This window comes from Rhizopus delemar, genomic scaffold (genome assembly GCF_000149305.1).
Source record: "Rhizopus delemar RA 99-880 supercont3.9 genomic scaffold, whole genome shotgun sequence".
Lineage (NCBI taxonomy): Eukaryota > Fungi > Mucoromycota > Mucoromycetes > Mucorales > Rhizopodaceae > Rhizopus > Rhizopus delemar.
In genome coordinates, this window is record NW_027137835.1 from 1703110 (window position 1) to 1726809 (window position 23700).

The 23700-nt window shown below is 34.9% G+C and overlaps 9 protein-coding genes across 9 annotated transcripts in view; 2 read left to right on the top strand and 7 right to left on the bottom strand.

Moving 5' to 3' along the window:
• Positions 1 to 645: 645 nt before the first annotated feature.
• On the bottom strand, positions 646 to 2318 carry RO3G_11730 (uncharacterized protein; the record flags this gene model as incomplete). The annotated part of the gene is made up of 5 exons (XM_067666314.1): positions 646 to 709; positions 772 to 1136; positions 1199 to 1569; positions 1734 to 1828; positions 1963 to 2318. 5 exons carry the CDS (start codon positions 2316 to 2318, stop codon positions 646 to 648), a joined length of 1251 nt encoding a protein of 416 aa, XP_067522415.1.
• Positions 2319 to 2823: 505 nt separating this feature from the next.
• Positions 2824 to 4140, bottom strand: RO3G_11731 (uncharacterized protein; the record flags this gene model as incomplete). The annotated part of the gene is made up of 3 exons (XM_067666315.1): positions 2824 to 2844; positions 2885 to 3420; positions 3483 to 4140. The coding sequence occupies 3 exons, from the start codon at positions 4138 to 4140 to the stop codon at positions 2824 to 2826; spliced, it is 1215 nt and encodes a 404-aa protein (XP_067522416.1).
• Positions 4141 to 7355: 3215 nt separating this feature from the next.
• RO3G_11732 (uncharacterized protein) lies at positions 7356 to 10723 on the top strand (the record flags this gene model as incomplete). The annotated part of the gene is made up of 7 exons (XM_067666316.1): positions 7356 to 7481; positions 7539 to 7919; positions 7977 to 8034; positions 8230 to 8388; positions 8444 to 8634; positions 8693 to 9074; positions 9147 to 10723. 7 exons carry the CDS (start codon positions 7356 to 7358, stop codon positions 10721 to 10723), a joined length of 2874 nt encoding a protein of 957 aa, XP_067522417.1.
• Positions 10724 to 11276: 553 nt separating this feature from the next.
• RO3G_11733 (uncharacterized protein) lies at positions 11277 to 11633 on the bottom strand (the record flags this gene model as incomplete). Its single annotated transcript, XM_067666317.1, has 1 exon — positions 11277 to 11633. The coding sequence occupies one exon, from the start codon at positions 11631 to 11633 to the stop codon at positions 11277 to 11279; it is 357 nt and encodes a 118-aa protein (XP_067522418.1).
• Positions 11634 to 13966: 2333 nt separating this feature from the next.
• Positions 13967 to 14500, bottom strand: RO3G_11734 (uncharacterized protein; the record flags this gene model as incomplete). Its single annotated transcript, XM_067666318.1, has 2 exons — positions 13967 to 14371; positions 14444 to 14500. The coding sequence occupies 2 exons, from the start codon at positions 14498 to 14500 to the stop codon at positions 13967 to 13969; spliced, it is 462 nt and encodes a 153-aa protein (XP_067522419.1).
• A 2482-nt stretch (positions 14501 to 16982) lies between these two features.
• RO3G_11735 (polyubiquitin) lies at positions 16983 to 17672 on the top strand (the record flags this gene model as incomplete). Its single annotated transcript, XM_067666319.1, has 1 exon — positions 16983 to 17672. One exon carries the CDS (start codon positions 16983 to 16985, stop codon positions 17670 to 17672), a length of 690 nt encoding a protein of 229 aa, XP_067522420.1.
• Positions 17673 to 17879: 207 nt separating this feature from the next.
• RO3G_11736 (uncharacterized protein) lies at positions 17880 to 20105 on the bottom strand (the record flags this gene model as incomplete). The annotated part of the gene is made up of 4 exons (XM_067666320.1): positions 17880 to 19127; positions 19183 to 19537; positions 19586 to 19953; positions 20004 to 20105. 4 exons carry the CDS (start codon positions 20103 to 20105, stop codon positions 17880 to 17882), a joined length of 2073 nt encoding a protein of 690 aa, XP_067522421.1.
• A 742-nt stretch (positions 20106 to 20847) lies between these two features.
• On the bottom strand, positions 20848 to 21718 carry RO3G_11737 (uncharacterized protein; the record flags this gene model as incomplete). Its single annotated transcript, XM_067666321.1, has 2 exons — positions 20848 to 20862; positions 20918 to 21718. The coding sequence occupies 2 exons, from the start codon at positions 21716 to 21718 to the stop codon at positions 20848 to 20850; spliced, it is 816 nt and encodes a 271-aa protein (XP_067522422.1).
• Positions 21719 to 23512: 1794 nt separating this feature from the next.
• Positions 23513 to 23700, bottom strand: part of RO3G_11738 (uncharacterized protein) — a gene marked incomplete at both ends in the record, with an annotated part of 1501 nt that continues 1313 nt past the window's right edge. The window contains one exon of the mRNA XM_067666322.1: positions 23513 to 23659. Coding sequence (XP_067522423.1) covers positions 23513 to 23659 — 147 coding nt within the window. The remainder of the gene's footprint in view (positions 23660 to 23700) is intronic.

Genomic DNA, 23700 nt, shown 5'->3' on the forward strand with positions numbered 1-23700 from the left:
ATTTGTTCTGCTAGTCTTCATCCCAATAACATCTCTGTCGGATAAATTTCATATGCTATGTTTTGTCATGCAGCATTTTTGAAGCCTAGATAGGAGCATCATTTGCAGCACTTTGCGCTTTAAGCAAGAGGTCAGATATGTTAAATTTGTATTAGGGAGCTAAATAAATCAATAAAACTGAACAGATGAAGTTTAGGAGTTAATGAATAAATTATTATAATGCAATACATTGAATTTACCTGGAATATAGTCTCATGTTGTACTCATTTGTTTTTTAAAGCTGAATATAGGAAAGCCTTCGTTTGAGAGTATTATTTCGAAAGCTTTGACCTTGCCTAAACAATTGTTTATATAGCTTTAAGACATTTTCTTACAACACTTGAAATGAGTGTACTAAATCGCATTAAAAAGGTACAGCAGACCAAGCAAGACACTTTACAAGATGAATGTCAAAGCAAATTTCTTGCCTAAAGCCCATGTTTTCTAATAGAGCACAACAACCAATAGTCTAAAGCCGAATAAAAAATGAAGTAGATAAAAAGCAAATGTAAGACTAAAAAAATTAAGCTTATTTTATTATAAAATTATCATGTTTTATATTGTTATTTAATATAATTTTTCCTCTGTCTTTCATGACCAAGAGTATCATACACCTTGAACAACACGAGGCCAAGTTTGGCGAACTCTTTCATACAACTCAGGCTTCGTTCTAAGAGTAAAAAAAAAAGTAAATTAGTTTCTTCGCTTTTCGATTATACACTTTTTTTTTACCTTCTTAACGCGTCTGGATCTTCAGCAAGACAAACAAATGTTGTAGCTACTCCACTTGAAATGACAGTAGCAATAGTTGAAAACATGGATGATCCAATCAAGAAACACATCATGATAACAACAGGTGTCATGCCACCATTCGTGTTATAAGAAGGCTTTTCTACTTCCAAATAAATGAAGCCTAGTAAACTACATAGTACACCAACCAGCAAACCGCCCATAAAAAGAACATTTCCGATCAAATTATCATTTATCAAAGCGTCAATACCGCGATCCTTGATCATAGACCAGGTTTCTCTAGCCGTTGGTATAAATGGCTTACCATAAATGGCAACACCACTAAAAGCATAATAAGTAAACCATTCCTATATACACAAGCTCACGTTTAAAATCCTAAAGAAGTTTTTGCTTAATATTTCAAACTTACAAATAATCCAGCAAAGCAATTCACGATACATTGGATGATACAAACAAAGAATGCTGCACATGCATTATCGGTATTTGATCGAGCTATTTGTAATAAGAAACGAATAAGATTGATGATAGCAATTAAAAGGGACCCAAAACAAATTGATCCAAAACTCGTAGTAAAGGCGCGTCTAGCGCTTCCCCAAATGGGGTGTTTGATGCCGTCATTTAAAAAGTAAACAGTTGCAAAGAGACCAGCCAAGGTAACGTGAGTTACGTAAGTAATGACTTGAGAGGTCCAATAGAATGAAAAGACCAAGAAAACCATGGCGCAATTTAATCTCGAGTTATTGCTGCTTGAGCTATACCAAGCTTGATAGATACCAATGACTGTAAACATAAAGAGGAAAGAAAATGCGGTTTGAATAACTAGTGAAATGATGCCGACAACGATAGTGCTTGGGTATTTTCGAGTAATTTCAGTAATAGTTTTAAGCATCACTTTTAAAGTAAATCATGTTATATAACTCTTTCTATTTTATCTGTTTTCTTACCTGTTGCAAATGGAATTCTACTTCTCCACCAAAAAAAGCAAGCAGCATACAGACAAGAAAAGATTAAGAAAATAATAGCAGCAGAATAGTAATGTCTAACGAAATAATAAATAGTAACTCCAAAATAAACAAGAATAGATCCAATAAACGTGATAAAGATCAGGGGTTTTGGAAACCTACGTAATACAAGTTTGAACTCTTGTACATTCTTGCAATTTTTTCAATTTACATATTAGCAATGAGTAGATATAAAAAGCTGATACCAAATCCAACGACAGCTGCAAATCCAAATATTATAAATGTAGATGTATCAAATGTTAAACCAGGATAGGCATTGTTTGATTCTACACCTCCATAAGTCGTTCCATGAGTAGAGTAAGTTCTGATGGCAACGACAGCTAACCCAATAAATGCCCCCAAATTTATCAGCCACAATATAATTGCCCATATGTCATTCCATCCAGTCGATGGTTGAACACCTTTGTGTTGTTCTTCTGAATAGGGTGCTTGTTGATGTTGTGGAAGCCGTGTGTTGTATTCTGGTGGCGGTGGTTGATATGATTGCTGATGTCCTTGTTGACCCATTGGGGGCGGGGGTGGATAATACTGTTGCGGTTGTTGCTGTTGCTGATACATATTTTTCTAAAAAAGAAAAAAAGAAAAAAAGAAAAAAAAAAGAAACAACGAAACAAAAGAAAAACAAAAGTGGGCTTAAAAAATAAATATATTCAGATCATGAAAAAAAAGTATACCAAAATGTGTGATACAAGTTATTGCATAAAATTCACATCAAATACATTTAGATCAATTGGTAATTCCCAATCTACTGTATTCATGTACAAAGCCAAATTTAAACAATCAGCTTCTTGAAATAGCCTATTATCAAGCCAAAACGGTGTAGAATCAAACAAATCGAGCGATGATGTCATGTCTGTGGGCGGTGGATGATTTTGCAAAAATTCACTTACTTCAGACTTGATGAGTAAAATCAACTCCCATCGTTCCCAAATGGTAGGGTGATATACTATTGTTTTAAGTAACTCCAAATATTGTCCAACAAGAGGTGTTTTTTCTAGCATGTAATGATACATCAATATCTTGGACACAGCATCTATAGTAAAAGTCATCATGGCGCGAGGCAAAAGCTTTACGTCACTATAGTAATTTGTAGGATCACCATTCACAAAGCCAGCAATTGTATCTATAGCAGATAAAGCTTTTGGTAGAACTTGATGAATACACTGTACATTCTCGGGATCTGTGAGGTCTAGTTTTTCGGGTACGCTCAGACTTTGCTGGATTCTAAAGCTATCTTTATACACAGACTTTTTCAAGAAACCAAAGCAAATGGCGTAAAAGGAATAATACAATTCCAGTGTAAATTCCTGAAGCTTAGAAAATTGGTGTCTTTCTTTTTCAATAAAGCTAAGCAGCTCGTTCAGTATCCTTTGGAATTCTTGATCTACAAAGGCAGCGCTCTTTTCTTGCGGCAAAATGCATAAAATATTGCAGTTAAAATTAGAAATAACACTCTGGATGTAAAATGTTTCTACGATATAGTTGTAATGTTTGAACGATCTCAGATTTCCATTTTCGATATCAGCTTGAAATGAAAGAGACATCATAGAATTAATAGGTGGATAAGAACGGTTTCGATAAGAAAGCACAAGACGGGGAACCTGCACCACTGCATTTAAAATAAGAAGAATGAGCAGCATCTCTTTTTCTTTTCTTTTTTTTCTTTCTTACATTCGATGCATCCTCTAATACTAATTTGAAATGCAGCCCAAAAGGATATTGACAATAGTTCTTTTTCAACTGATGTTAGACCTGAAGGTATTGTACCGTTAAACATGCCTAGTTTGTCAGCAATCCGGTATGACAAAGCAAACAGAGTAACTCCCTTCTTTGTAAAACCAAACATAACTTCAAATAAAGCCAACAACACCACAGCCTGATACCGGCTTATTGTTGTCTCTGCTGACAATTTAGACAGCAAAAAGTATGCATAATCCAGAAAAGAGTTGCGCATCTCTAGGTTAATTGGCTGCCAGATATCAAGCGGTTTACCTTCATCGGCGGAAGACATGAAGAGAGTAGTGCCGAAAATGACAGAGAGTAAGAACGGATCAATTGTGTCTGTCCAGTAAGACTGCAAGAGCATAGTTTTGTTGAACATGACAGCAAATGGATGAATGCAGAAGAAGATGTCGATTAGTCTTAATGCTTGTTGAGGAGACAATAAATTCAGAGGATTATTGAGAACAAGTGCATCTGAGGATGAATTAAAGAAGGTGGTTGAAGGATCGTCAGTGAATGTGGAGATTATAAAATCTTGGCAATTGTAGTGAGTGAGTCTTAGTCTTGAGAGGCGGTGAACCATAGTAGCCGAGGCATCAGCGCTCATCCAAACAAAGTAATGCTGTAAATCACCTATTTGCAACTCTTTTTTCTTTTTTTCCTTTTTTTTCAATAAAACATTCTGTTGTTCTTTATATACAGCGACTTTTGATTTAGAATAGATTGCATATAGATTATTGAGATGATAAGCTAGCCCATGAGTCTTTGAATCTTTTAAATAGCGTATAGGGGCTAATGTAGAAATATGCTCGAAAATAAACTCTGGATATACTGTGCTATCAGTTCGTACGCGAACAAATTTATTGACTACGGCATTCTTGGGCGGTCGACCCACTTGACCTGGCTTTGAATAGACGCATTCAGTTTGTTTTAGTTGACAACGTTCACATGGATTGCCTCCACTACATTTTAATTTTTTTAAGCGACAAGCTAAACAACTAATTTTCCTTTTCGACATTGCAGGTAAATGCAAAGGAGTATAAAAGCAAAAAAGAAAAACCTTTTTTTTTCTGCTTGGCACTTTTGTCGTGTAACATATAGTAACAAATCATGAATGTTTAAAACATCTCTGTTCAAAAACAATCGCAAACAAAAAAAGAACTTTTTCTAACAAAAGAAAGAAATAATTGCATCTTTTTTAGGGTCTTGATTGAGCTCCTACAATACTTTCTATATGAAAAAGTAAATTCCACTTTGACAATAGTCAAACTATTTATACACACAAGGCTGGAACTTGATCCCAATTTTTATATCATTACACATTCTCAAATCAATAAATTAAGCCCATCGAAAAGTGGAAAAAACAAAGGCTTAAACGATCAAAAATGTTGTAGTGGAAAGGGACGGACAGAATATTTACATAAAAAGTCTTCTTTTTATGTCTTTATGCGTAGTCTTCAGACCTTGATATTTTGCTTAAATACTTTATTTACTAATCAGTGGATTTAACTGTTACTCAAAGAACAGTGACAGATTGGGTGTTCAGTCAAAGCTAAATTAGATTAGGAAAGATCCGAACTGTGCATGATAAACAGATGAATTTTGATCACACAGACGTAGGCAGTGATAGAAAATGAAAAAAAATAAAAAAAAAAACTGGTTGGTATTCAGATTGCTTTTGTTATTAATCTTTAAAAAAAATCAATGTGGCAATTCGAGGAAAGCTTTCGGAGAAGAGAGGGAAGGTTATAAGTAGTATTTAAAGCATACATACTTCAATAATTGTTCGTAATGCTCCAATAAAGAAAAGAAAAAAAAAAAAAAAAAAAAAAAAAAGGCTATCAAACAACGTTTCCTGAAAATGACTGAGCGACCGTTTGTGCTCTATGTGAATCACCCTGCATTATATCGGAATTTGAAAATGAAATGTACCCCTAAAATTTTTAAGGTTGCAGAAGTAGCTATGGGATAACTATTTTTGGTTGTAGAATTGTATGCTTATGAACGCGTAAAGTTTAACAAGTGTTTATGATTCAAATTGGCTTTAAGTTTCTTTCAGGTTTCTTTTATTACAATTGATTGTTCTAAATGATGACAACATAAGAAGAAACACATTTGTTATACCAAGAGCAATCGTTACACGTATGACTATAAAAAGCAAAAGTACACCGTTTGAACATGCTAATCATGCCGCGTGCAGTTGAATCAGTACATGAAACCAACAGCATGCCATGCTTATTCAGGCACGCATTATTTCTAAATGAAAGATGCTGATCCAGTTGTCAATACAGTTCATTCATTGCATCAGGTTCAAATTAAATCAAACTTTGGTCCAACGGCTTAGTGTGTCATTTCAGAATGTTTTCTTTTTTTTTATATACAATGACATGCTTGGATAATACAAGAGACTTGTGGATCTATTTGATTTATCGTTGAATAAGACCCACACATATTTATACTCTGTTTACATATAAATGTTATTTTTCTTGGTAGCTCAAGTAACGTATACAATTTAACAAGGTTTAGATGGAGTTTAAATCAATACGGTTGATAATTTCGCTGGATACTGGCAATATATCAAAAACTAGGATTATATAATTGTTTTGGGTTATACAGGAAAACGTGGTTATCTCAGGTCTGTGTGTGACCGTTGAAAGAAACCAGTTCAAAGGTAAGAATTGTATGCTAAAAGAGCGTAAAAGAGACAGAAAAAGGACATTATAAAAAGAATTTCATTAAAAAAGAAAATATTTGAATGATACTATTTAGTTATCAGATGCATTAAGCTTTTTTTTTTTTTTTTTTTTTTTTTTTTTAAATTGATTTTAATTTAGTATAGAAATAACTTAAAAATAATTTTTAATATTTATTTTAAAAGGGATATTTTTTTAATATTATTATAGACATATGCCTTCTTGTCATATTTACAATAATAATTGAATCTTTTTTTAATTATTTGGTTTGAGCAAGAAAGAGAGAGAGAGAGAGAGAGAGAGAGAAAGGAACGTGGTAAAGTGAGGCATGTTTTTGTTTCTATGAAAGGATGATTCCTTATTTATAAAAGATAAAAAAGTATTAAAAAAGAAAGAAAAGAACGTGTGTTTAAAATATGATCTTGCTTTTTTTCACCAAAAAAAGTTAAAATCATGATCTTTGAGCATTGATATTTGATATATTTTTATTTACCATGTATCACCTTAACAAATCACTGAACTATGAAGGAAAAGGCCAATGAATTGACATGTCTCAATAACGCGTCATTTTATCTACAATCAAGTGTATAAAAGGTCTTTCATCGTTATACAAATTACTACTGTATTAGTCTATGGTAAAACCAATTTATACAAGACAAGCTTATAATTAATTATTTAAGACTATAAAGTATTTGTGTATAAAAAAAAAAAAAAAAAAAAAAAAAAAAAGAAAAAGACACATGTAATCTGTCTCGCATAAAAAGTGGCCCAAGTTACTCTACTTTTAAAGAGACAGTAGAAATAAAAAAAGTCCGCTTACTTCATGAGTTACTGGTCCTAATAAGGGAATTCACAATATATAAACCAATTTGGCTTCCAATCATTTATATTCCTCATTCACTCACACACTCTCTCTTTCTCCTCTTTCTCTCTTTCTCTCTCTCTCTTTCTCTCTATTTTTCGTAGTGTTTTCATTTATTTATAATTTTTCTCCTCTTTTTTATAGCTTGTACATGAAAAAAGAATTATATTTCACTTATAGAATAGAAACATAAAAAATATCATACAACACACACTATAAATAATAACTATACTCCATTCTTTATAACAACACCAAAACACAACAGAAATGAATCTTGATTCCCCCACTTCAATAAAGCATGTACTTTTATGTTCAAAATGCAACTTACCATTAGGCGATCAACTTGTCAAGGCATTAGATGGTGCCTTTCATCCTCACTGTTTCACTTGCTGGGTAAAATAATAACAATAATAAGGGAAAGGCAATAATAATTAAGAAATTATAATTTAGGATTGTGATACACCCGTCGCCTCACGTTATTTACCACATCCAACCGAATACGGCCAACCGCTGTGTGAAAAAGATTACTTTAAACGATTGGAACTCGTCTGTGCAGAGTGTGATGAGCCTCTGCGTGGAACATATATTATTGCATTGGATAAGAAATACCACCCAGATCATTTCACTTGCAGCGACTGCTCAACTGTCTTTGGACAAGATGATTCATATTATGAACATGATGATCAAGTCTATTGTCATTTTCACTATAGTACTCGATTTGCTGTATCTTGTGCTGGTTGCGATATGGCCATTTTGAAACAATATGTGGAGATTCCAAGAGACAATGCAGTTGTGGATCATTGGCATCCAGAATGTTACATGATACAAAAGGTAGGCTGCACTGTTGAGGGAAAAAAAAAAGTCAAAAAACTCACTTTTCATCGCTAGTTTTGGAGCGTTAGAATTGCTTATCCTGCATTAAAAGAAGGAGAAAGATATCCCCCAAGTAAAATATGAAAATGGATGGTACAACTAGATGACTAATTTATTAAAAAGAGTATATACCAAAAACACCATACGAATTAATCAAGATTCAAAAAGATACAGAAGAGAAAGTCATTAGTATTTGGTCTGTTTTATCAGCATTTGAAGGTGAGGATTTATCTTGTGAAGTAGAGGGTTAATGATGAATTTTGTATAGAGTCTTCTGCTGTTTGTATATCTGAAATGTTATTACACGTATCCAATGGATCTTACCTTGAAAGTATATGTTTATCAGAAAGATTCCTTGTTCATGTAGAGGCATTATTTGCAGGTATTGATAAAATAGCTGCTATCTATCAAGAATTCCAACAACCAGGTAAATAAAAGAGTGTCTATTGAGTATAATTAGTAATCATATAGTGTCTATGTAGAATTCAAATATACCAAAGATGCCAAGATGCTTTGTAAAAAAATTATCAATTTTTTTTCTTTATTATCCAGAACAGGAGATATGGAAATGAAAAAGTTGGGTATCACTCAAGAATTGTTATCCCTCGTTACTGGGTTAGCTCATTATTTAAAAGTGCTCATTCGTGTCACTCTGAATGCTGCTTTATTATTGGTAATAGAAATCTAATCTTTTGTTACATTTCAGATTAGCTTACGTTTTATAAACACAGGAAATGATCGTAGGCAAATCAGTCGCTATTCCTCATTTATTGGCACGATTGATGGAAATCCCAGGCAAAGAAAGACACAGCCGAGATTGTCAACGATTGGTTCATGCAAAAAATACAGATTTTTGTCAAGAGTGTAAGAATATCATTGAAGATCAGTGTATGAAGCATAGTGAATATCGTTGGCATCTCACTTGTTTTAAATGTAAACATTGTGATCGCGCCTTACACGAGAACAACGCGACTATGGTCAATCTTCAACTCTATTGTACATCCTGTGCCAACACGAGTCCTTACCATTTTGATTATGTCTCAAAATTGGCACAATACAGTTACCTTTTAAGAATTGCACTAAGTCGACTTTGTAATTTGATGCAGATTACAGGTAATAAAAAAAAAAGAAGACTTTTAAAAAAAATTTCCCCGCTTACTTATTATGCTTCTTTCCTTTACTTAGACTCTCAACTATCTACTGTGGATTATTCTACGAAACTGAACAACACCAAAGCAAGCCATATTCTTAAAGAAGTTCCACCCAATATGCTTGGTGCATCCAAAGAACTTCAACAGATGATAGATGAAAGAGGTCAACTTGAAAATATCTATCCTACCGAGATCAAGGACGCAAAGACCGTTTCATCCTCCACCACCCGACTTGATCGAAAGATGTCACGTTCTTTCAAAACAGCCAACAAGCGTTCCACAATTCTTGGTAACACCAGCATGCCTGCCCGAAACAATCTACCAACGCGAACGGATAGTTTGAACAGACGCAGTGTCGGTTTGGATGATTTGCCTCATCTTGCAGCCGTTGCCGTAGGAGGAAACAAGCCTTTGTCATCCTCAGAGACAGTGACAAACAGCACAGCAACCCAAGTCGCCACCGGTCTCTCTGGACGACCCCGGATTTATCTTTCGGAACTCTCTGCACTTCAATACATGATCATTCGTTATGTGGCAGTAGTACAGATCGAATCTTATGTTCGTACGAGTTTCTCGAGCACCGAATTACTAAACATGATTGAGAGCAAAAAATCATCGATCTGGGGCAAGTTCTTCACACCCTTCAAAGCCAAAAAGACCAATCAACCCAAGGCCAAGGAGATCGGTACCTTTGGCGTTCCACTGGATGTCCTCACGGATCGAACCGGAGTGGAATCCAATTTGGCTCTCGGACCCTCTCCTGTCCGATTGGCCTCCTTCATTGACGACGCGATTACCGCGATGAGACAAAAGGATATGTCAGTCGAGGGTATCTTTCGAAAGAATGGCAACATTCGCCGATTGAGGGAACTGACGGAATGCTTGGATAAGAATCCAAACGAGGTCGATCTGACAGCCGAGAATGGGGTGCAAGTGGCCGCTCTCCTTAAAAAGTTTTTGCGTGACCTGCCAGATCCCTTGATGACGCACCGATTACACAGTTTATTCATGTGCTGTGATAGAATCTCAGACCCTGATCAGCGAAAACGAGCACTTCATCTGGCCTGCTGTATGCTGCCGATGACCAATCGAGTGACGATGGAAGTTCTCTTTCTCTTCTTTCGCTGGGTGGCAACGTATTCGCATGTGACAGATGAAGTCGGAAGTCGAATGGATATTCCTAATTTGGCACGCGTGATTGCACCCAACATCTTGACGGCTCACCACAAAGATCCCTTGAAGGATGAATCATTTACGGCCATCAATGTGGTAGAGACCATCTTGGAATCTTGTAATGAATTTTGTCTGGTTCCAGAAGATCTCGAGGTGTTCTTGCGAGATCCTAGTCTGAGTGGAATTGACATGTCACCGAGAGAATTCTTAAAGAAGGTTGAACAAACAGTGAAACACCAAGGCAGTGGTCTAAATAAATCATGTTCTTCTCTAGAACTCAATCGACTTCCACCTACATCCATTTATACACCTCAACAATATTTACCCTACAGTAATCACCATCCATCTTCTGATTTCATACCACAGCAAACAAAACCTACACCTCAACTCATGAATCCACCTCGTAGAACAGATAGCTTTAATTCATATAATCAGTGATATAAAACATAAAGATTTTATTCTTATTTTTTTTTTGGTTTTTTTTTTTTGGTTTTTGTACATAAACGATTGCATAAATAGTATTCTTATTTTGGTATAAATCATAAATCACGTATCCTTTCTACTTTGCCACAATCCTTTAAATGGCAACCACGATATTTGATAAGATATTCACCATTTGGCCTTGCTGTTACTGTTTTATTGACAGTGCATCCCTAAGTTACACAATGAACGTGAGAATGAGCATGAAATTCATATGTCACCCGCAATATCCCGTTTTTTACCTTGTTACTATTCGAGCATTTATAATAAATACTTTTGCAGCCAGTTTTCTTTTGTATTGTGTTGCCGTTATTCTTCCAAAAATAATTGTCAACATACGGAAATTCTCTTGTTTCTACTATTTTTGTTATTGCTTGCATCTCTCTTCTCTTTCGACTGTTTGGTTTTACATATTCTTCTTCCTCAGCCACTGGAGATGGATAGGCACTTGAGATATCTTGTTCTTCTTCACTACTGCTAATACTTTATATCGAATGAATAACATTCTTTTCTATCGCATCATGTCATACCTTGTTCTCTGTATAGGATGTATGGTATCGTTTGGTATAATTGCGCCTCCTCCCATGGCCAGCATGGCAGCAGCAGCAGAATGTCTACGTTTTTCAATTGATTCTTCATGATCTGAACCAAAAGATTTACGTTTATTTGATGTTTGCTGTTGTAATAATAAATCCAACTCTTTTGCTCTTAGTTTTGCTTCTTCAGCTCTTCGTTTGTCTTCTTCCACTTTACTTGTTAATATTAATTTTAATAGCTCAGGTTGTGATCTGTAATGCTGAATTACTTCTTGTAAATCATATAAAGGTGTTACTAAATCAGATGTCATAGAATATACATTATCACTCATTATTAAAAATAAAAAGAAAAAAGAAATGAGAAAAAAAAAGGGGGGGGGGATCAAATTAAAGAAATATGGTTTTTTTTATATATTTTTTTTTAGTATTAAAAAACCCGGATGTTTCCACAAAGTGAATTTTATTTTTATTATTATTTATAAGCTTATTTCTACACTTTACTTTCATCGTCAATTCATATTCACCCTTTTTCTTTTCTTCTTTTTTCTTTATTAAATAAATCAAAGCATTGATCTCTTTTTTTTATTCTATTTGAAATATTTTCAAGCCATTCTTTGTTTGATTTAACGTCGAAGATTCTATATTTTACTCTATATTTTTCCATAATTTGCCGTCATTTGCCCAAAAAAAAAAAAGTTGTAATGTTTTTGTTGACTAAACAAGAAAAAAAATAAGATAAAATTCATGTGATTTTTATAAGAAAAATAAAAATAAAAAGCTTGTTTCTTTTATTTTAGAGAGTACATTTTATAGTAAAAATAATAATAAATAAACAAACGAACTAAAAAAAAAAAGCTCGCCACTTTTTGCATAAACGATTAGCCATTTTAACTATTGTCCAATGATATTAAATTGTGGGGGAATTGAGTCAAACAATAAGAGAGGGACAAATGGAATTAGCTCATTATGAATAGATTCTGATTGGTTTCTATTATTTATTTCTTTATTTACATTCATGGACTGTGTTGCTTCAATGCATTAAGCAATGCATTCAATCCTATTTCTTCAAGACATTGTCGGAGAATCATCACTGCTTCCGAGTATTCATATGTGCGTGTGTATCCCGATCTATATCTTTTAGCCTTTGAATTGGCTCATTAAAAAAAAAAGTACTATTTTCCCATTCATCATTCTTTATTTTCACCATTCATTTTCAGTTCATAATGCATTTTATTGAATAATGGTTACACTGATTTATGTTTAAACTTTAAGCTCTGACAGCGATCTCATTCTTGTGATAATGCGGAGATTAAGAACTTTTTTTTTTTTTTTTCTCAGGGCAGGGATCTCGTATTAAGATAGGGTAATATTATTTTGGATGTAGAGTTTATTGAGGTGAAAGCATATTTTAATGAGGAGAGATGACTCACAAATATCATTTGTTTATAAAGAAATAGAATAAAGGGCTTTTGAAATATTCACAATTATTCAATCATAGTTTTATACACACCTTGGTTGTCTTTGATATATTCTATTCAAAACATGTATACATATTGATGTGGTGAATATTACTATTATTATTATTTTTTTTTTTTTTTTTTTTTTTGCAAAGTCTTTGTAGCTCAGATGATGATCTTTACCAATAACATGAAACGAGATTGATACACATTAGTCATGCTTTATTTGCGGTTGCTATTTTAATAAATTTGGTATGTGGCTTCTAAACGAATGTGAGGAAGAGTACTGTAGAGATGCAGTGGGACAAGTAAAGCGATGTTTTACGCGTTATGAAATTAAATGACATTCATTACTTGCTAACTACATAGTTTTAAAAAAGTCTAGAGTAAAATATTTTATGAAGCAATAAAGATCAAGAATTTGCTGTAACGAATATATCTGTAGAGCATTATTCTTCAAGTACATAAAGTGATATTTAGTCTGTGCTATAATCATAAAAATAAAGAAAAAAAAATGAGAAAAATAAAAATAATTTGGAAAAAAATAAGTAATTTAGAAACCAAGTGGTGAACTTTTGATAGTCATTGGTATGAGAAAGTTCAGATGGTTTGAGATAAAATAAACAGTGAAAGTGAAAGAGAGACATCAAAAGATATAAATACATGAAATGAATATTAGTAAAAGATTATCATAAAAAAAAGTATAAACTTAGTCGCTAGGTAAAGGATGAGAACCCGTTATGGAGTTCTCATACAATCTTCAGAAGAAGAGGAATTTGTGTATTTGGAAGGTCTTTCATTATTGCGTGGTGACATGTGTGTAAAAAAACAGTGTATACTATTGGCAGCCGTCACATCACGATTTCATACCGTACTACAAAAACTACACCTGAGAACAACATGTACTATTTGTTTTGATTTGGCTAATGTAATCTTTGCATAATTTTTGATTTTGCATTGATTACATGTTTAACTAGTATAAGCCTCAGTAACATAGATAAATTCGGTTTCCTTTATGCATCCTTTAATATCTTCTTAATAGCATCCGTAATCCGTCTGGTCGGAGCAAGAAATTCCCTTTTATAGATCCAGAACAAAAGAGCCATCACCGTCAGCAACTATTCTTTTCTTGTAAGGAATAGCTGGCTTTGCTTTCTTTTGAAGAAAGTGCGATCCATTTTTGTTACTCGTCACAGAGCTGTTTCTTTTCACAATAGAAGTATTCCAGCTATACCTGATACTATCATCGAATCGTCTTTTGGCAAAAATTGATTAACCAAGCTGTGAGTAATAGCAGCAGAAGCTTGCTTGTTCTTTACTTGATCAAGGCAAAAGCAGTTTGCAAAAACAGACTTAGCATAGACGACTTGAGTTGTATGGGGTACCACATTCTGGACTTTTGGAAGCTTATTAGCATTCTTGCAAGCATTTTTCAAATCTGCCTTGATGACTAAAGTTTTTATAAATTCTTGGCATGCTTCTATCTTGCTTTTGACATGGCAAAGACACTTGGGGCTAGAAGGTCCAGCAAGGTCAGTTTCACCACAAGTGGGACATTTCATTAACTTTGCAGGTGGTTGTTGAGTTTCTTGTCTTTTTTTGGCAATTCTAAACTAATTGTTTATTTTTTTTTTTCTATTGAACAGCTTTAGGAATCTTCTTTTTTTGATAATTAGAGCCTTTACTAGAAAATACAGTAGCAGTAAATGTAGAAGGAGTAGCAGCATACAAGACTTTGTCATTGTTGTGATGTTAGCATGATTCAGTAAGAGAAGTAACAGATATGTTCAGGACTTGTTCTTGAAGCATCGTGGATGTATGTTATACCTCTTCCTTACACTTCTTCCTCTTTATTTCGGCCGCCTTTTTACTATTGATGGGAGACTTTCATTTGCCTAATACTATTTGCATTAGTTTGTTTATTCATGCAGAGAAAACATAGGCTATCGCAAACTATACCCGATTACTTTTTGAAACCTTTGAATGGGTTACTAATTGACACATAGCTGAAAGTAGATCTAACGGGAGGTTAAAAATCGTTATCAGAGTCTTAAGTAGGAAATTTTCCTTGAATTGCTTCAGAACCTAAAGTATTGACGGCCATACAAGTATGAATTTAATCTTATTTTATTGGCTGACAGCACTTTCCATGTAATAGGCTTTGTTTGCCTTTCGGTTTTTTGATTGATGAACCCTTTTGAGCTGAAGGATCCCAAAATAAGCTTCTTTTTTGCGCTTCATCTGTATTTACTAATGAAAGCAGTCTTGCCATTTAATAAAAAGATATTTACTGCTGATGAAACTTGATAAAGGAGAAAAGTGAGAAAAAGAAAAAATACATTTGGCTATGTTGCCTGTCTTTTTTAATCTATTATACAAATTCATCAAAAGAGGATCAAAAAACTGGTTTTCTATTTAAAAAAGCACATACTTAACACAATAACAAAACATTGAGGCGACACCTAAGAAATACAGTTTTGGAGAGAAGAAGTGTTAGAAGTTGTAACTATTGCCAAAGATAATTTATACTTTTTTCAGAAACTCTGGTTGTACGTTTCCAAAAATTGGATTTTGGACATTTAAAAAACAAACGCAACTTTTCTTTTGCTACAGTCATCTAATTTGTATAGAAAGCTCGCTGACACCAATTCTTTACACAAATTCCTACCTTGGACAATAATTATCAAGCAAATCTACAAAAAACTACCAAAACTATCTGCTTACAATCCTTTATGCTAACTATCTCTTGTATTTTCATGACAAGTCATAGCTTAATCCACTTGTGCCACTTTTCTATCCTTTTATTCTTTGATGAGGTTCAATAAACATTAAAGCTTTTTCTGCCACTTCACATTAGGCGGTATTTTGGTCAATCCCAGTGACACAAACTTTCGAAAGCAGTACTATGGCAGTGTTGTTCACGAATAGATGATGTCCTTTATACTCGTTCATTGAAGATCCTCAAGCATAGGTTCCTGCAAGACAATCTTTTACAAAGACAACTAGTTCCACATTCTAAGCTGCTCTCTCCTTGTTGTCCCTGGATTCTATTCTTTGGCTTCCCATATTCTGTTCTGAACGCAGCAGATGGGCTCGTTGGAGACTTGATTGGCTGCTTAGTGGTCAAGCAAAGCCCTGCCTTAAGCACCCTGGTCGCTCTCTTTCCAAGGAACATGGCATTCAATGTCTCGATATGCATCGGATGTTACAAATGCTGACTACTATTGAAGATCTCTTGTCCTTTCTTTTAAATTTACTGCTCACTCGCAAACCACGCTCCTTTCATTCCGTTTCCTCTTAGTTTCTCAGTTAGTCTAGCATATGTCTGATTCTTTTTGAGCTCAATCACCTTCATCACCTCCATTCTCTCCCGGAAAATAACTCTTAATTGCCTCAAAGCCCACACTAATGTTTAGAACACGTCTTTCCCTTTTTATTTACTTTTTTTTTGTTCTTGATCCCAAAGAGTATTTTTTGATTCCTGTACACTACTGTTTGGCCTGATTTGGACTATTAAGGTATATCAAAAAACACCGCACGCTGGCTCAAGTCTTTCTTTATTCTAAATAAAAAGTTATGTTTATATAATAACGAGAAAGAACATGTAAAAAAGCATGATTTTTTTCAGGCAGAGTCACACAATCGAAATTTCTAAAAAAGAACCAATGAATGTTGAGGAAATTACATCCAGCTTTTCTATGATGGGAAAGTATGATTGAATGAAATATTGCCCCTTACACAATACTTTTTTTTTTTCGTTGCAAAACAAAAAAGAAAAGAAACACGAGTTTGCAACGCCTTTCTTTTTTTCCCCCCCTCGCGCAAATTTTAATTTCAGTTTTTATTATATGTTTTTTTAATGATAAATTGATATAAGAAAATATGTTGTTGGTTACAAGAAGATACGTCGATGATATCATTTTTGTGTAAATTATGTTTCCCGTAATCTCCTTATTTTGTAAAGTAAACAAATTTATTAAAAGCTTATAAACAAAACCTATAATTAAAATATAAAGTAAATACTATTTTATATTGAATTTATTGGTCAGTTCATGCTAATTTGACTATAGTATTTTTATTTTATTTTGTTTATTAATAACACTAACCCAATCAAATTCATCGCAAGTCGGGTAATACCGCAGCTTTTTTTTATTATTTAAAGGGTTGCTTTTTCTCAATTCTTTTTCTCTCTTTTTTTTTTTTTTATTTCTTTATTCACTTAAAATGCAAATCTTTGTTAAAACACTTACTGGCAAGACAATCACTTTGGAGGTCGAATCCTCTGATAGTATTGAGAATGTCAAGCAAAAAATCCAAGACAAGGAAGGTATTCCTCCTGATCAACAACGTTTGATCTTTGCTGGTAAGCAGCTTGAAGATGGCCGTACTTTGAGTGACTACAACATTCAAAAGGAATCCACTCTCCACTTGGTTCTCCGTCTTCGTGGTGGTATGCAAATTTTTGTCAAGACTCTCACTGGTAAGACAATTACTTTGGAAGTCGAGTCTTCTGATAGCATTGAGAATGTCAAGCAAAAGATTCAAGATAAGGAAGGTATTCCTCCTGATCAACAACGTTTGATCTTTGCTGGTAAGCAGCTTGAAGATGGCCGTACTTTGAGTGACTACAACATTCAAAAGGAATCCACTCTCCACTTGGTTCTCCGTCTTCGTGGTGGTATGCAAATTTTTGTCAAGACTCTCACTGGTAAGACCATCACATTGGAGGTCGAATCTTCTGATAGTATTGAGAATGTCAAGCAAAAGATTCAAGATAAGGAGGGCATTCCTCCTGATCAACAACGACTCATTTTCGCTGGTAAACAATTGGAAGATGGTCGCACTTTAAGTGACTACAATATTCAAAAGGAGTCCACCCTTCACTTGGTTCTCCGTCTTCGTGGTGGTTTTTAATTTTTAAACAAATAAAAAAACAACAGTGTTTTTGTGTGCAAAGCAATCTTTTTATTATACATGCAAATATTTTTTTAAATGTAAATTTAATAATTTGGATCATCTCTGTGTCGCTTTGTTTGCCTTTGTCTAAATAAATCAAAATCAGGTGGTCTATTAGGTCCAACGCCTAATAGAGTGGGCTGAGTATTTTTTCATGATTGTTGTTCATCTTCTTCGTTTACCTTTCTGACCTTGATAATCGTCATAATCTTCATCTCTCGGTCTGCGTTTTTTACCGCCACCACCACCACCAGACCGTCCCATGTTTCCTCCTGGCCTTGATTTGTTCCCGCCAGGTCGCTGTCTGCCATAAGGAGGCCCATAGTTTCCTCTTCCTCCATCTCTCGCTGAGGGAGGATGCATAGGGGCATTTCGAAGTGGCGCTTGAGATAGGGGTCGTTGTTGTGCAACGCCTTGAGGAGGTAAGGGCAAAATGATACTTCGCAAAAGGTCAACGAGTTCACCAGATTGAATGATCGGTCCATTGAATGTTTGTGGAGGTGGCAAGTTCGACACAAAGTAGGCAACAGCATCTGGAAGGACTGATTGGCTCACGAGTGGTGCATTCCATGATGGTACCGCTGGCTGCTGAGCCAAAGGAGCAGGAGGTGGTGGATGAACAGGGGATGCTTGTGGTTGCAAAGGAGCGACATCCATCTTCTTGGCAGTGTCGGAAACTATAGCTTTTGAGGCAATAGAAGGCACAGAAGACAGAGGAATAGGCACATTATTCACTCGACGATTACCATCTGCAGCAGGTTTAAATGCTTGCCATTGACCCATATCTGGACGAGGATATCTTTCGGGGTGAACAGGCTCCAAAAGAGGTCGCTTCTCTTTGCTTCTGTCGCTATTCACGATCGTGGGTTGAACAGGAAGTGCTTCAGTAGGAATGCTAGCAGTGGGGGAAACAGGAGCACTGGCTGGAGCGGCTGGCTCGACAATGACTGGCTTACGGCTTACCAGGCCACCCAATTCTTGCTCCTCAATGTTGTTGATATCCAAATAACTATGTCTGAGCAGGAAAGACTCCATGGGTGTATTAGCTGTCAGAGCTTCTAATCTTCTCTTTTCGACATTTTGGACGCTGGCTAAATCACCGTATCTGTTTTCATAGTCCAGGAACTTTTGCCAAATAGGCGCTGCTTTTTCAGAAGGCATCGTAGCAAGTGTTCTCTCAAACAAGGCACGAGTGTTATTATCATCATTCATTTGAATTAAGAAATCCAAGTATTGGCAAACAAAGTCTGGATTGTCTGCAAAAGTTTTTTGACCTAAACTGAATACTTTTCCGGCAATAACTGAATCCTTTGAATTATGATATTCCATAAGAGCATTAGCAACATAAACGTGGTATGTACAATTACTTGATTTACGAGCTCTTGAAAACAATGCACGCGCGCTTTTAATGCCCTACAACCATTTGTTAAGAATCACAATTCAATCTTTTTTTTTTGCTTCCTTTTACCTCAGTTCGACGCGCAAATCTCATGTAACAAATCCAGACAAGGGATCCCGCACGAGCAATGATATCTGCTTCTTCATTCATCTTTGCTCTAACTTCTTCTTGCTTCTTTTTTACATTTTTTTCACGTACACGTAATTGTTCTCTCATTTCACCATCAATATCATCAGATAAATTCAATGAAGCACGTTCGTCTTCAGCCTCTTGTTGGAGTTTGGTGATTTCCTTTTCCGTTGCTTCCTTGAGATCTTCGCGATCCTTATCCAATTTCTCAATAAGATTATTATATACTTCACGTGCTTCATCTATTTGTTTTCTAGATTCACAAAGTTCAGCATAAGAAAAGTTGAGCAAAAGACTGATAAATAGGGTTAGATATATGATCAATTTTTTTTTTTTTGTTTACCTCGTAGGCATGATTTCAATGGCTTCCTTGTAAACAGCCAATGCCTTCTCTGCCTTATCTTGTTCAAGACAATAGGCTGCAAAACTGTACCAAATCTCAGGATAAAATCTCAAGGCAAGAAAGGCTTGTTGATAAGCATATACAACGCGCTCCATCACAGCTACACCATCTTCTAAGCGAAGTGGATCGCTCTTTTCCCATTCAATATATTTCTTCCACTGCTCTAATTGATTGATTTCAGGTTCTGACCATTGAGGAGGCAAAGGTACAGTATGGTTATGAATACTGTCAGTCAACAAACGCATTTCACGTAAAGCTGTACGTGCTGTCATATAAGCTGAGGACTTTTCACCCAAGAATTTTTTAGCCTAGAAAAAAAAGTTAGGAAAAACATTTTTTAAGAAAAAAAAAAACTTACAGTCAATCGATTCAAGCTATTTTCCCATTGATCGTATTCTTTCCAAAGATGCTCCACGTTGTTCAAAGGAATAGTTACGGCCTTTTGATAAGCACGACGCATAGAATCCATCTTTCTTTGTTCTTCCCAAGTATTTGAAGTCTATATGTTATTTATATCAATGATCATTGTTTCAGACAAGAATATGGTTTTTTTTTTTTTTTTTTCATTTACCTCAGCAGATCTCAAGAAATAAATGTAATCAGCCCAGATAGGTCCAGCTTCTTTGTCAATACCAACGTTACTCAACACGTACTCATAGGCTTTTTCAATAATAGACCTAGCTTCTGGAGTCACAGCAGAACCGCTTTCCCTAAGGTTAATACGACGGATATAGCCAAGATAAAATTTCCAAAGATCAACGGATAACACAGTTTTAAGACAACGAGTAAATAAAGCTTCGACTTCATTGAAATTAGAGTATTTCAATTCCAATTCAAGATAAGCAAGCCAGTGTTTAGGCTACATTAAAAAAAAAAGCAAAAAGAAGAGAAGACAAAAGAAATGAGAAAGGTAAGTATAAAATAAACAAAAAAGTTTTCTCTCTCTCTATTGTCCTTCTTTCTTTTTCTTGTCTTTCTTTTAGATACTAAGCAAAAAGAAAAAAAAGAAGTGTGTATGTGTGTTTGAGTTGTACATAAAACGATATTTGCCTACTTTAAAAAAGTAACCCTTGTGTGTGCGTGTTTATTTTTCCCAATTTAAAAGCATAAAAAGGAAAAAAATAAATAAAAAGATGCTTCTACACCTCGCTTCCTTCTTTATATCTCGAGAATAACATTAATACAACATGTAATTGTTTAACTTACCTAGAAAGAAACTGGCAGAAAAAAAGAGCAAACAAGAGAGAGAATAAATAAAGAAGATAAACTTACCGAAGTAGGAAACACGTTCAAAAAACGTTCATAGACATCACGAATAGCATCAAGATCCCCTGTTTGCTGTGTATCATTGATCAATAAATTCCATGCTTCAATGTTATATTTTGACTCTTTAATGCGCGCTTCCAATTTTTCTTTTCTCAAGGCAGCTTTGTTAGCAGGTGGTTCTGCTGCTGCTGGTACTGCTGCTGGTACTGGTGGTGCTGGTGCTGGTGTTGACTTTTGTGTAAGTGCACCAATTGGAATTTGCCAAGAAGCGGGTGCGCTCAATAAGGGTGCTGTTGATTCTTCCTCCATCTCTTTTTTGGGAGATGGTGGATCTTGTTCCATAGGGTCTTCTGACTGATGCTGTTGTTGCTCTGCGAGTTGATCTTGCTCAGGCTTCAGTTCTTCTGGTTGAGGATCTTCTTCCTCTTTAATATCTTGCTCCATATCTTCAGAAACAGGCTCAGGTTGCTCAAGAGATGACTCTACAAGTTGTCCTGGCAATAACTCTGCAGACTGTTCTAATATTTGCTCAAATGGCTGTTTGGATGGCAACTCAGATGGCTGTTCAGATGGCTGCTCAAATGTCTGTTCAGACACTTGTTCAGGTAGTTGCTCAGATAGTTGCTCAGATAATTGTTCAGATGGCTGTTCAGATGGCTGTTCAGATGGTTGTTCAGATGGTTGTTCAGATGGTTGTTCAGTTGGTTGTTGCTCGGATAAATGTTCTTCGGGTTGCTCTGATGATTGCTCTTGCATTATTTCATCATTGTTTTCAACATTTTCAGTGTTATCGTTCAATTGAACCATAGGTTCTTGTATGGACGAGTCTGCATTCATGAGCCACGATATACGCTTTGCTACAAATAAAAATAAAATAAAAAGAGACAGTGAGAGAAAACCTTTACCAGAATTTTTTTTCACAGTCAACTTTTGTGACGTAAATCACGCGAAATCATAACTCCGCCATGTACGCATAAAGAAAAGATATGCAATGTTCTATAGAACAGGATGGTAATACATTCAGTGATTAAAACAAACACGATAAATCAGTGTGATTTCACAGGATAAACAAGTTTGCTTCAATATAACATCTGTTTCAGATAGGCAAGTAAACTTTTATAAACAATAAGTATTTTGCTGCCAACCGAATCCTTTTTTTTTTTTTTTCATTCTTTTGTTCAACAACAGCCCAACACATTTCTATAAAAAGCTGCCTTTGATTCTTTCCATTCCTATTTATCGCTTTAATGCAACTTGATCAGCAAAATCAGCGACATGTACCGTGTGAACAAATAAAGTAGCAGGTTTGCTCATTTTTGATTAGACACGAAGCAAATCTGCACTTGGAACAGTAGTACATAATTCATACGGGCTAATTTGCAGATAATATATAAATAACAAATTTGAAGAATTAAATAAGTTAATCATCAAATGAAACGGATGTTTCTATAATAATCTTTATTGTATAATACTTTGCTTCCACTCTCAATTTACCAGATGTTTGAAAACACCGCCCACGTTTCTGAATAATTTTAGACACTTGTGGGAGATTAAATTGCCCAAAAAAATAAGACTAATTTGGCCAGCATTTCGAGAATAAATTGCCCCCACTTTTAAGAAGATAATTTAACCAAATCTTGAAATGATTACAAAGGTTCTTTATTCAAGCATTTAGGGAATACATCGATCGAGTGCTGGATGAAATTCTGTCTGTGTTCAACAGGAACATCCTCGATGCCTTCAATTACTCTTGAAGAAAGTGTTTCTGCATCTACCAACTCACTTCTTCTGATTCAGTCCTTCGACACTTTCCAAAACAACTCGATAGGATTGAGTTCAGACGAATAAAGAGGAACGTATAATGTTTTATAACCCCTCTCTAAGATGATGGGGTCAACTGCGTCAGGATAATGGATCATCATGTTATTATGTAGTGCCCATATGAATGACCGTGTCATGATGTAGTTCTTTCACCATCGCTTTATTTGTATAAAGATCGTGTGTATCAGCTTGATCAACACTTCAACATCATGTGATCTTGCCATTAATTTTGCTCAAAGTGCATTATGTTAATTATTCTTTGATAACAATACAGATTTATTCAATTTTCACTTTTAGCTTTATATTTCCAAGTTGGAACCAGTTTTGCTTTGAGGGAAGGTGCCACTTTATCATAATCAATTCCTTCTTGAAGCTTTCGCTTCATGCTTTTCTTTTTCTTCTTCTTATCATTAAGTGTCTGTTTGATGATACCTGTGGTATCCAATGTATAATGCTAAAATTCAAAATATATCAATATTAGGTTTATCATTTTTGTTTCTTCTTTTTCAATCTTTAAATCGAATAAATGATCAATGATAGTTGTGCTATACTTCTTTAGTTGGGAGACAGTTGATGGTAACATGTATGACTCGATAGAACTAGCAACATACAAGTGGTCATTGGCAATGTTTACAGACATGACGTGTGCCTCTAGACCTGAAAGAATGGCCAGGTTGAATATTTAGTTATGTAATAAAATGTAAAAGAATAAATTCAAATTTTACCCATGATTTGAATATTGACTATTTTTAAGAGAGCTGCATTTTTTTTCATTCACATTCAAACCCATTTATCATAAATTGTCTTTGCTTCTACTAACAATTTGCTTCGGTCGGTTTTGATCTTTTTTGGGCCAGCATAGGGTGCAAACTCAACAGAGGGAAATAGGGTATTCAGTACCATCATATAATAGTACAAGCTTTGCATCTAATTAAAAAAATGTGTGATCATCATCACCGGTATCCAAA